Source organism: Ranitomeya imitator, chromosome 6 (assembly GCF_032444005.1).
Source record: "Ranitomeya imitator isolate aRanImi1 chromosome 6, aRanImi1.pri, whole genome shotgun sequence".
Taxonomy (NCBI): Eukaryota; Metazoa; Chordata; class Amphibia; order Anura; family Dendrobatidae; genus Ranitomeya; species Ranitomeya imitator.
Window position 1 is genome coordinate 290,910,465 of NC_091287.1, and position 13,153 is coordinate 290,923,617.

The 13,153-nt window shown below is 44.5% G+C and overlaps 1 protein-coding gene across 2 annotated transcripts in view; it reads right to left on the bottom strand.

The window, feature by feature from the left end:
* KDSR (3-ketodihydrosphingosine reductase) overlaps window positions 1-9,404 on the bottom strand; it is a 55,018-nt gene extending 45,614 nt beyond the window's left edge. Inside the window, exons 1-3 of one of the 2 annotated variants that reach the window (XM_069730649.1) lie at window positions 9,099-9,404; window positions 7,943-8,032; window positions 297-353 (exon numbers count right to left, since the gene is read on the bottom strand). In XM_069730649.1, the coding sequence (XP_069586750.1) occupies window positions 297-353; window positions 7,943-8,032; window positions 9,099-9,206 (255 nt within the window). In that variant the 5' untranslated portion in view covers window positions 9,207-9,404. The remainder of the gene's footprint in view (window positions 1-296; window positions 354-7,942; window positions 8,033-9,098) is intronic. The other variant, XM_069730650.1, reaches the window with a different exon arrangement.
* Window positions 9,405-13,153: the final 3,749 nt, after the last annotated feature.

A 13,153-nucleotide genomic window follows, 5' to 3' on the forward strand; every position in this document is an offset into this window, starting at 1 on the left:
ATTTTCAGCCCATTTTTTAGGCTGAAAGTGCCTCTCTCGGCTTATACTCGAGTCATTGTCCCAGGGGGGTCGGCGGGGGAGCGGCGGCTGTGACATACTCACCTGCTCCTGGCGTGGTCCCTGCATCTCCGATGGTCTCCGGGCGCTGACAGCTTCTTCCAGCGTTGAGCGGTCACATGGTACCGCTCATTACAGTAATGAATATGGACGTGACTCCACTCCCGGGAGCTGACACCCACACCCGATCGAGACACCAGCAATACACATAGTACTGCAATGTTCCGCACAAGTCTTACCTGTTTGTCATTTAAGGCATACTTTTCAATTTCCTTTTTGGCCTGAACTAGTTTGCTCTGAAATTAAGAAAAAGAAAATTCAGTTCAAATGTCAAGTCAACTACTCTTAGATGTCAGCCAAATACTCAGGAAAAAGAAAAAACTACAAAAGGAAGAGCTCAGCTTAGTTCAGTGCAGTTACTAGATAATACAGGTTGAAGTTCAGCCAACAACCCTTTCTTCTATTTCTGTCCACACTGAAAGTTTACTGTGAGATTACATTTCTAATAAGCAAGTGCATTTTATGCACAAAGTGATCTACATTGCTGGCACTGTTCACTTTCTGATTGGTAGACCAGCCTACACTGAAAATAACACTGATCTACTCCGTTATAGCCTTATATTTAGCTCTACATATTTACTGCAATGTGATCATCATGGATGTTCAGAAAGTTTCTCACGTTCTCCAACATGCTACTGGTCAGGGGAGGACATACCACTGGTGTAACTGCACTGGGGCCCGAAGGTGGAGGGGGGCCCCTGCAGGCAGGAGTGATTGGCCCGTAGCGGCACAGTATGCAGCCACTATGTAGCCACTGAGTCAAGATTACGGGCAGGAGTGAGGGGCCCCTCTCACTCCCTCCCGTAATCATGCGACTACCCAGAGCCGAGGAGAGAGTGGAGTGCAGAGTGCAGGAGTTCAAAAAGGGGGCGTGTCATGCAGGGAGAGATGCTGGCCAATGAACGCTTTCCCCACCAGACTGAGGAGAGTGCTCACTGGCTGCCGTCTGTCCTCCTGCATGGAGCGTCCAAATGGTGAGTACTCACCTGCAGTCAGGGGCCCGGGCCGTACAGCACACAACAGTGGAGGAAGAGCAGGACTTACTGTGGGTCCTCAGCTCCCTCCACTGTTCTATTCCCAGCAGGCTGCAGCATCTCCTCACAGAGAAGAGGTCGGGGGAGGAGCCCGGGACAGCATGGCAGCAGAAAGTGGCTGATATCAGTGCTCTCTGCTGTGTGTCCCCATCCCCCACAGTTGTTTCTGCAGCCCTCTCCGGCTGATCTCTACACTATGTGGCTGACCTCCTCCACGGCTCAACTGAACACCTGAGGTTATTAGTATGTGTGTTTGTTTGTATAAGTACCTACGTTTGTATGGATCATATAGAGAAAGTGTGCAAACGACCAAATTATGACGTATATAAAATGCAAAAGTTTATTGAATAATAAATAACAGGAAAAAATTCATACATAAAAATATATGTATAGACCAGCTGAAACTAATGCAGCAGTGCAAAAAGTAAACATGATATTTGGGATACGGGGTCATTCCATGTCAAGTGAACCAATGATTGTTACCTCTATAATTTTAATTCTTTTGAGATTTTGTTATTTGGTAATAGTGTGTCAAAGAATGCAATATGTGAAGAAAAAAAATTCTAGAATTTTATTTTTTTTTAAATTGATTTTCAAAGTTCAGAAAAAGTGCGAATTTTGGTGTTGCCTGCCTTTACATTTCTCCCCATAACTCAGGCTAGAAAAATGATAATAGAAACAAAATAAACACCATTCTACTCAGAACTGTACAGGCTTTCGCCAGATATGTCACAAGAGTATCTTTGATAATATTTTTCCCATGCGAATGCAAAATTTTAAAACGCATTCCCGAAAAAAGCGTTTAATTTCAAAAACTGCACATGTGCCTGCTATGCTCCTAGCCACATCTGTACCAAAATACAAGTTGGGATCGTGATGGGATCATATTTTAAAAAATAAAAATATTACAGTGTCAGTTCGAAAATCTCGCAATCAGATCTGTTCAGCCTGTGGTCTAAAAGTGTGGGGTCCATATTTACCAAATAATCCATGATTTTTAGATATTACTGTATTATTTTATTATGTTACAGAGTATTAAAAGCAGGAGGACAGAGGAGAAAGCTTTGTTAAGGCTGAGAATGACCAGGGGTAGACGGTGACTGCAGAGCAGATGACCGGCCAGCAGCTCGGGCCTCCACAGGCCATATTCACACCAAATCTTATCACTCAGGCAACTCCTCAAATGGAGGGAGAAAAATACTCTTAACATTCAGTTCATGTATTGTACAAACCAGGAATATGAAGAGGAGGAGAGTTTGTGAAAACATCGGTTACAGGAAGCAGAAAGGGGACTCAGCAATATCGGACTGTCATCTCATGTAGGGAAACAGAAATAAAAGCAAGGATTTTTTCATTCAGCAAAGACAGTGAAGTCCATGAGGTGGTAGAAGGCCGCACAAGATCGGCAGTGGATGACATAACTGGGTATGTGACCTGTGAATATGATCGGCGCTGGTGGCGGCTACTGGACTCTCCAAAGATTGTGAAAATGAAGAAGTAGAAAGGACTTTTCTGCAGCTTCTGGTCCAGCGCCGTCCTTTGTGTATCCAAGAAAACCAGACATTGTAAAAGTTACAAAAATCAGATATTAACTTGGGTGGAGCTGAACGCCATGGCAGGCTGCAAATACTGACACAAAAGGAAATGGCCATTGCTAGTAAGCGCTTATGGACAAGATGACATTTCACCCACTAGAAGGGACACGGATGATAACAGGCCAGTGTAAAAACCTACTATTAAGGCCGGCTTCACACTTGGCGTAAGCCAATACGGTCCGTATATTACGGCCGTAATACGCTCAAAAGTCCCCAAAAAAAGTGGTCCGTAGCTCCTCCGTAGGCAGGGTGTGTCAGCATATTTTGCGCATGGCATCCGTACTAAGTGTTTTTCTCGCAGGCTTGCCAAACCGCTGGATAAATATCCCAGGATCAGAGATCGGATTAAGATCAAGACATGGACTTGGGGGACAGGGGTTTATTGTATTATATCACATTTATCATTTATTAATTTGTATTTTAGGCTGTTGAAAATTAGCCTTTCTAGCAAATTAGTAATATTACAATATCGAGAGCATGCATGTATGTATTATATATTTCACTATATTATATACCCCAAAGGGCATTAGATTAACTAAGGGTGCACTTTTTCAGTCCATTTCGGAAATAGTGGGGACAGCGTCTGAGCTTGGTTTTTTTTAATTAGTTAATATTATAGAAATTTTACACAAGTTCTTGCATCGATGCTTTTCCCCATATATATATTCTCTACATATTTCACTGTGACATCTTTATTTATTATTCTGTATGTTCCCCTTGTCAGGATGTGCGCATGCTCAGATGAGGGACCAGCGGTGAGGGCGTCTAGCGGACTATTGGAGAACGGAGTTTCGGAGTCGGACTTGGACGACCCGATGCTCCTGATCCCCAGTCCGCGATACGACTCACCATTTTGGCTGGATCCGCCCATTGGTTCATGCGCCGCTTCTTCCTGTCATTTCCTTTGTCCGTACAGTGCCCGGCTCCTGAGCACTTCCGGTATTTCCGGCTTCCGTACAGGGGGTGGTGCCCAGTGAGCCGGAGCATCTGTACGGCAACTACATTAGAGATGGCTGTGCGATACTTCCGGTTTCCGTACAAGGGACGGAAGTTGTTAAGTTTTCGCCGCACAGCTATCTCCGGTCCATTACACACACTGCCGCACAGCTGTTGAAGGTTCCGTTTTGTTAATTGTCCAATGAACGGCAGAGTCACGTATATAAAAACCGGCTTGCCCCCTGCCCAGACACGCCTCCAGAAGAAGCCACGGCGAAACGCGCGTCGGGGCAGAGGGACGCCGAGGAGCACACACCAGGTCTAATTTTAGGTAACATACCTTTTCATTATACCGTTATATCTTGCCATAAGGGGTGGGAATTTTTGTACTAGCATATGTAACTCCCTATTAGGGGTGTTAATTATTTACTAACTATTGTATGAAGATTGTTTGGGAGTCCAATAGAGTTAGTACACACAGTTACTCACTAGTCTGGTCCCCTATGAGACATCTATTTATGTATTATAGCCTGGTTTTGTGGTGCTTAATTCAGGCAAATAGTCCCTCTCGTGTTGAGGAATTGTACCCTTCTATTTATGTAGTTTTTTACATGTGTTTTATTGTTGTTTATATACATTTAATAAATTAATATTTTATATAGTACCATTGTGGGGATCAGTTTTGTTATTCTTTGATCACACCCTTTGTGAGATATATATATATATATATATATATATATATATATATATATATATATATATATATATATATATATATATATATATATCTTATTAGACACATATGTATATATATTATTACTTCATACAGCGCTAGATAGCTAAAAACATCTGCCCCCAGCCACCCCAGAAAAGGCACATCTGGAAGATGCGCCTATTCTGGCACTTGGCCCCTCTCTTCCCATTCCCGTGTAGCGGTGGGATATGGGGTAATGAAGGGTTAATGTCACCTTGCTATTGTAAGGTGACATTAAGCCAAATTAATAATGGAGAGGCGTCAATTATGACACCTATCCATTATTAATCCAATACTAGTAAAGGGTTAAAAAAACACAAACGCATTATTAAAAATTATTTTAATGAAATAATAACAAAGGTTGTTGTAATATTTTATTCAACGCCCAATCCAGTCACTGAAGACCCTCGCTCTGTAACAAAAAAAAAAAAAAAACAACAACAATATCCTTACCTTCCGAAGATCTGTAATGTCCAACGATTTAAATCCATCTGAAGGGGTTAAAATATTTTGCAGCCACGAGCTTTGCTAATGCAATGTTGTTCGTGGCTGCAAAACCCCGGGGAATGAAGGTAAAGTAGGTCAATGACCTATATTTACCTTCATTTGCGGTAAGGCGCCCTCTGCTGGTTGTCCCTAGATCGTGGGAACTTTCCTAGAAAGCTCCCAGGCTCGAGTTCATAAGAGGGCGCCCTCTGCTGGTTGTCCTCATATGAACTCGAGCCTGGGAGCTTTCTAGGAAAGTTCCCACGATCTAGGGACAACCAGCAGAGGGCGCCTCACCGCAAATGAAGGTAAATATAGGTCATTGACCTACTTTACCTTCATTCTCAGGGGATTTGCAGCAAGGAGCATCGCTGCATTAGCAGAACTCCTTGCTGCAAAATATTTTAACCCCTTCAGATGGATTTACATCGTTGGACTTTACAGATCTGCGGAAGGTATGTATATTGTTGGTTTATTATTTTTTTTGTTACAGATCGAGGGTCGCAAAAGCCGGTAATTGAATTACCGGCTTTAAAGCGAGGAGAGAGGAGAGAGAGAGACCTATTCTATGTGTAGACATTTATTCTACCTATTCTATTGTAAGCTGTCAGTGTGATTTTACTGTACACCGCAATGAATTACCGGCTTTTATCTCTAACACCGCTGCGTATTTCTCGCAAGTCACACTGCTGGTCCGAGTGTAATCTGTATTTTTGGGGCTTCCATAGACTTTCATTGGCGATTTTTTTGCGCAATACAGTGACAAACGCAGCATGCTGCGATTTTCTACGGCCGTAGAAAGCCGTATAATACTGATCAGTAAAATACGGCAGATGGGAGCAGGGGCATAGAGAATAATTGTGCCGTTTGTTTTGCGAGTTTTACGGACGTATTTTCTGCGCTCTTACGTCCGTAAAACTCGCAAGTGTAACGGCGGCCTAACTGTTTGATTAGTTCATATTTTATAGAACAAGGATTTAACTACTGGACTATTCTTCTTAAACACTTATAAATTACATGTTTAGTGATGTAATAGAAAAAAAATTGTTACAAGTATAAATAGGTCGTAAAAATATTGGTTCTTTTAATCTTGTTTTTAACAATTAGGATGAGACTATTTGGAAAATCAAACTTGATATGATCACGTTTTTTCTTTTGGCTTGTTCAATGCATGATGATTAAGATGTATTTATTCTGGCACTTCGGTATTTGTTTTTTGTGTTTCTTTATTGTTGTATATAAATGTTAAATTCAATAAGTTGTAATTTGAAAAGAAAAACGGAAGAAACTCGCACAAACATAAAATCAGATGATTCAAGGCTTAAAAAAAAAAAAAAAAAATACAAATTTGATAGGTCCCAAGTTGAATCCCTGTACAAATATAAACAAGAACACAAGTAACACACATGCATGTTTTCGCAATTTTAAAACATACGCTTTTTTCACAATTGCGCATCAAAATTTTGAATTTGATTTCTCCAAAACAAAATATAAAGAAACAGTCTTGTGACATATCAAATGAAAGGCGGTACCGTTCTGAGAAAAATGATGCCTCTCCCAACTCTTTATCTTAATTCTAGCCGCCCGAGATATGATAAAAAAAAAATGTAATGCCATACCAGACCAAAATCCGCGCTTTCAAAATTTTGAAATCTGTAAAAAATTAACTGATGAAGAAAAAAAATTCAAAACTTTTAATTTGTAATTAACTAAAGTTGTACTTCATAAAAACAAAAAAAAAATCTAAAGACGTCAGGTAGAAAAAAAAATCATATTTGGATCACTTGATATGGAATGACCCGCAGATGTAAGAGTAATACCTATATACAATATATGTGTGTACGCGTGCGTGTATCTGTGTACAGATGTGTGTATGTAAAGTATATGTGGCTATCTGTGTATGTGTGTACACATATACACAGTATAGACAAAAAGTTTGGAAACACCTTCTCATTTAAAGATTTTTCTGTATTTTCATGACTATGAAAATTTTAAATTCACACTGAAGGCATCAAAAATATGTCTTATATCATATCCATCTCATAGATCTTCCTTACCTGACCTATCGCAATTAACGACATCACGTTTTCCCCAGTACCGAAAGTCCGCTGCCTCGGAGTAACCCTTGACTCTGCCCTGTCCTTCAAACCGCACATCCAAGCCCTTTCCCCAACCGTCAATCTACTAAAATGCTTGTGTATGCCCTCATCATCTCCCACCTTGACTACGGCAACATCTTTTCTGCGGCCTCCCTGCTAGCACCCTTGCACCTCTCCAGTCCATCCTTAACTCTGCTACCCGACTAATTCATCTCTCTCCTCGCTACTCCTCTGCTTCCCCCCCTCTGCAAATCTCTTCACTGGCTCCCATTCCCACAGCGTATCCAGTTAAAATACTAATACTGACCTATAAAGCCATCCATAACCTGTCTCCTCCATAGATCTCTGAACTAATCTCCCGATATATTCCCTCACGTAATCTCCGGTCCTCCAAAGACCTCCTTCTCTCCTCATTTATTCGCTCCTCAACCAACCGCCTCCAAAACTTCTCCCGAAAATCCTCCATCCTCTGGAATTCTGTGCCCAACACGTCCGACTATCAACCACATTCGGATCCTTCAGACGGAACCTGAAAATCCACCTCTTCAGGAAAGCCTACAGCCTGCACTGACACCGCTGCCTCCTCACCACTACCAGAGCTACCGCCTCACCAACACCAGAGCTCCTGCAACCCTCATCCTACTGTCTCCTTCCCCACAATCCGGTAGAATGTAAGCCCGCAAGGGCAGGGTCCTCTTCCCTCTGTATCAGTCTGTCATTGCTAGTTTATTGTAAGTGATATCTGTAATTTGTATGTAACGCCTTCTCATGTACAGCACCATGGAATCTATGGTGCTATATAAATAAATAATAATACTCAAGTTTTTACCTGGAGTTACATTTCTGCTATATTTCCAGCTGCTGTCTGAGTTCACAGTACAAAGTATAAATGTAAGTAAAAAACAATCAATAAAATCTTACCTCATCACGAGCAACCAAAGTAATAAAAGCGCCTTGCTTGAAACATTCAACTGCAATACATTTCCCAATACCACTCGAGCCACCAGTTACCTATTTTTAAGAGAAATCAAAGAAAAAAAATACAATTAACTAAACCAGAAACACGATTGTTATGTGCGTTGTTAAGACCCAAACTGCAAAGTCCTAGCTCCAACTTCGATCTGTTATTATGATTACGGATCATATGGCCCTTGGGTAGTTTTGTAATGGAAGTGACGACTATTAAAAAACAGATTTTCCCAATAGATATGCGATGCCGAAATCCAAGTGCTTGCCATCAAAATTTAATTCAGATGTCAGTGTAACAAGTTTGCGTACAGACAGTGACGCAGGTCCGGAACTTGACAGCCTCATATATTCCGAAGACTGTCAAGTTTGGGTCAGGAGAATCAGGACAGTCTATGCACGGACGTCTGAAGGAGGAAGAATGGATTTTCACTCACAGACATTTGTATGAATCCACAGCAACATATAAGTGCAGATGCGTGTATAATCACATGTGCAATCCCCTGATGCCCCTATAATACCTGTCTTGACCTTGCCATTCTCTGTATAGTGTGTGTCCCCCTGTCAAGTGGACATGATCACTACAGAGGTCACGCTATTGCTCCAGGCCACTATACAGACTGCAATGGGAGCGCAGCGGATTTATGAGGCGAGTAGATCTTCAATAAATGGGGCGTACGTCCTACTGACAAATCTGCAAAGCATCCATGCACCACCGGCCTGCTGCAGCTAAAAAGCCAACTTGCAGGTCAGTTTCCAGGGGATCTCGTCAGATTTATACAGCAAGATGTGCAATCGCCTTATTTCAGCTTTGACAAGGGCCATCATTGTAGTCCCATAGCATCTACCCAGTAAACATAAGCTATATGTGTGACTCCAGGCGCTGGAGGATGGGCAGGACGTGATGCCGCCACCACCACTGTGTGCTGCATATGGAGTATTAGATGGGGAAGGACAAGGGTTTCCACATTGAGCCCCAGGACCTATCCCCACAAACGTCTAATGTGTGGAAGCCATGATCAGACAACAACCCCCTTCTGATCAGCACTCTCTGTGCTCCAGGTATGTACAGAGGGACGTCACACACAGCGCCACCTCAGCCCGCACTCACCACAACATGGGCACCTGCCAGCTTCAGGGGCTTGGGACTGATGAGCGGAGACACCATGTACAGCAGCAGAACGAACGCCACTAAGAAGGCGGCGGCCAGCAGCAGCATGACCGACTGAGTGAGGGAGTCCAGCCTGAACAAAGGTGGTGAGCCTGGGGAGGCAGCAGCGAAGGGTGTCACTAGGCTCGTGCAGCGGGGGGACACATGGAGGGGAGACAGCACGCCTGACGGGGGACACTACACTGTGCAGCGTGCACCTCCAGCAGAGCCGTGTCCGTACTGACCCCGCCTCCCGCGCTTCTTCCTGTTTATATGACACTTTTCTGCCGTCAAGAGAGTTCTCTCTACTTAGCAGCTTGTGGGAGCTCTTATGTTGCCATCTAGTGGCAGAACTGAACATTACAATAGCTATTAGCTGTTGGAATGGAAATTAATACAAAAACCATAGCTCCCAACTGTGATGACAGGAAAAAAGGCCACTACTGCGGGGCGCAGCACGTTTGTTTCGCGCCCCCTCACAAAACAGTGCCCCTAATGAAACTCTTTAGTGTACCTGTTCACTACAATAGCACTTTAATGGCCCAACATACAGTTTGAGACCACCAGATGCACGTTCACACATTATGATGTCTCCACAGTGCCCCTCATACACAGTCTGATGTCTACACAATGCATTCACCCACACACAGTCTGATGTCCCCGCAGTGCCCCTCACACACAGACATAACTCCCAACCGTCCCGGATCCAGCGGGACAGTCCCGATTTTGAAACTCTGTCCCGCTGTCACGGCCGGGATCCTTCTTTCCCCGCATCGCCTCAGACTAAATGTACCGCCACTTTAAAACCCCAACCTGTGACGCCATGTATGCGTCATGAAAGTCGGTACCAATCGGACATGTGACGCCTATGTGGTGTCATGGCGGGATCGCGTTCCTGCGGGTCGGGTGACCTCTGCTCCCTCCCCCTGCCCCCCTGATCACCCCTCCTGTTGCTGCTGGCTCCATCTCCGCCTCCATCTCCATCTGATGCTGCATCTCCTCTGCCCCCGCGCCTGACAGCCCCCTCCTGCCCACGGTGATCACCCCTCTGCCCCACTGATCCCCCCTGCCCCACTGATCGCCCCCCCTGCCCCACTGATCGCCCCCCTGCCCCACTGATCGCCCCCCCCTGCCCCGCTGATCACCCTCCTGCCCTGTTGATCACCCCGTGCCCCGGTGATCGCCCCCTAGAGATGGGCTAAAGTGAGTTTGGCTAAAGTTAGGGTTAGGATTGGGGCTAAAATTAGGGTTAGGGTTGGGGCTAAAGTTAGAGTTGGGATTAGGGTTAGGGGTGTGTTAAGGTTAGGTTTGTGATTAGGGTTGGGATTAGGGTTAGAGGTGTGTTAGGGTTAGGTTTGTGGTTAGGGTTGTACGCAGCATCATGTGGGGTCATTATACAGTATGGAGCATCATGTGAGGCCATTATACAGTATGGAGCATCATGTGAGGCCATTATACAGTATGGAGCATCATGTGTGGCCATTATACTGTATTGAGCACTGTGTGGCCATTATACAGTATAGAGCATCATGTGGGGCCATTATACAGTATGGAGCATCATGTGTGGCCGTTATACAGTATGGAGCACTGTGTGGCCATTATACAGTATGGAGCATCATGTGAGGCCATTATACAGTATCTAGCACTGTGTGGGGCCATTATACAGTTTTGAGCATCATATGGGGCCATTATACAGTATGGAGCATCATGTGAGGCCATTATACAGTACGGAGCACTATGTGGGGCCATTATACAGTATGGAGCACTATGTGTGGCCATTATACAGTTTGGAGCACTATGTGGGGCCATTACACAGTATGAAACACTATGTGTGGCCATTATACAGTATGGAGCATCATGCGAGGCCATTATACAGCATGGAGCATCATGTGTGGCCATTATACAGTATTGAGCATCATGTGAGGCCATTATACAGTATGGCGCATCATGTGTTGCCATTATACAGTATGGAGCACTGTGTGGCCATATTTTTTGTTTATAATTATTGTTTATGAAACAGTGTGATCAACAGTGCTAAATAGGTGTGGTTGGGGAGTGGATATGGGTGTGACTAGTTGTGAAATGGGTGTGGTTAGGGTCGTGGCCTAAAATTTGACGTGGCACGCTGAGCGCGCCGCAACCTTTGTCCCTCTTTGCCTTCTTCAAAAGTTGGGAGGTATGCCGCAGTGCCCCTCTCACACAGTCTGATGACCCAGGGTGCCCCTCACACATAGTCTGATGACCCACAGTGGCCCTCACACACAGTTTTATGCCCCCACAGTGCCCGTCACACAGTCTGATTTTCCCAGTGCCCCTCACACACAGTCTGATTTCCCCACAGTGCCCCGCACACACAGTCTGATGCTGCCACAGTGCCCCTCACACACAGTCTGTTGTCTCTCATAAACAATCTGATGTCTACACAATGCATTCACTCACACAGTCTGATGCCCCCATAATGACCCACACACTGTCTGATGCTGCCACAGGTGCCTCTCACACACAGTCTGTCTCCACAGCACTCCCACCCCTCCATAGATTGATGCCCCCACTTTGTAAACCACAATGATGAGTGGCGCTCCACCGATGGAGGCAAGCCATGCGGCCACTATGAGAACCATGAGATGGGGGTAGTGCCAGCACCGGCACCGGCACGGGCCTCCCACCTGTCATCGCATGTTCAACTGTATCGGTATCCCGAATGCCGATACAGTTGAAACAAATGATGAGAGAGGGAGCATCAACTGGGCGCTTCAGAACTCTCGCTTCAGAGACAGGAGCAGGGGGGAACGAGGAGGAGTGGTGAGCATTGTTATATTTTTTAAAATCAGAAAGTACATTGTGGTGGCCATAATACTGTATGTAGGACTATGGGGTGTATTACACAATTTGGCAGACTTTGGTGGGTGCATTATACTGTATGGAGGATTATGGGGAGTGTAGTATACTATATGGACCATGCAGAACTATGGGGAGTGCATTATACTGTACGAATGACTATGAAGTGCATTATACTGTATGAGGACTATGGGATGCATTATACTATATGGATGACTGAGGTGCATTATACTGTATGGAGAATTCTGGGTAGTGAATTATACTATATGGAGGACTATGGGGTACATTATACTGTATGGAAGACTATGGAGAGTGCATTATGCTACATGGAGAACTATGGGCAGTGTATTATACTGTGGTGCAGTGTGCTATTTGAAGGACTATGGGGCACATTATATTATATGGAGGGCTACATGGGAACTAATATAATATTTGAAGGGCTATGTGGGGGACATTATAATATTTTGAGGGCTGTGTGGGAGCCTTTATACTTTATGGAGAGCTATGTGGGGGTTATTATACTGTATGCAAGCAATTATACAGTGTGAAAGTTTTTGTGGGGTCCATCATACTGTATTGAGTGCTGTGTGAGGGCCATTATTCTGTTTGGAGGGCTAATGGGGGCCATTATACAGCATGGTGAGGTGTGTGGCCATTATACTGTATGTAGGCCCATTATTCTGCATGGAGGGCTGTGTGTGTGGGTCACTGTTGGGGGATCATATTGTGTTGGGGTCACCATATTTTGCCGGGGGGAGTTGAGGTGAAGTACAGTAGGGTCAGCATACTGTGCATGTGGAGGGTACTATGGAGGTATTTACTCTGGAGCTATCATATCTAAAGAAAAATATAGGGGTATGTGTCCACGGGCCGGATTACATCCGGATTACATCCGGATTACCTGCGGATTGAATGCTGCGTACAACCGGCGTGCATCCGGCGGCCCTGATTTAACAGACACGCATTGCGACTTTTTAGAATGCAGCATGTCTGTTTACCTTGCAGCGATTCTCCGTCGCCACAAGGTAAATAACAGGGTCCTATGTATTGGGGTTTGGAGATTCCGGATGTGTGCAATGATCACATCCGGAATCACCGCGCGTATAGAAGGGGGCAATGCTTTGGGCGGAGCGGATTGAACGAAATTTATTGGTTATTTGAAATTTTTGTGGAAATTT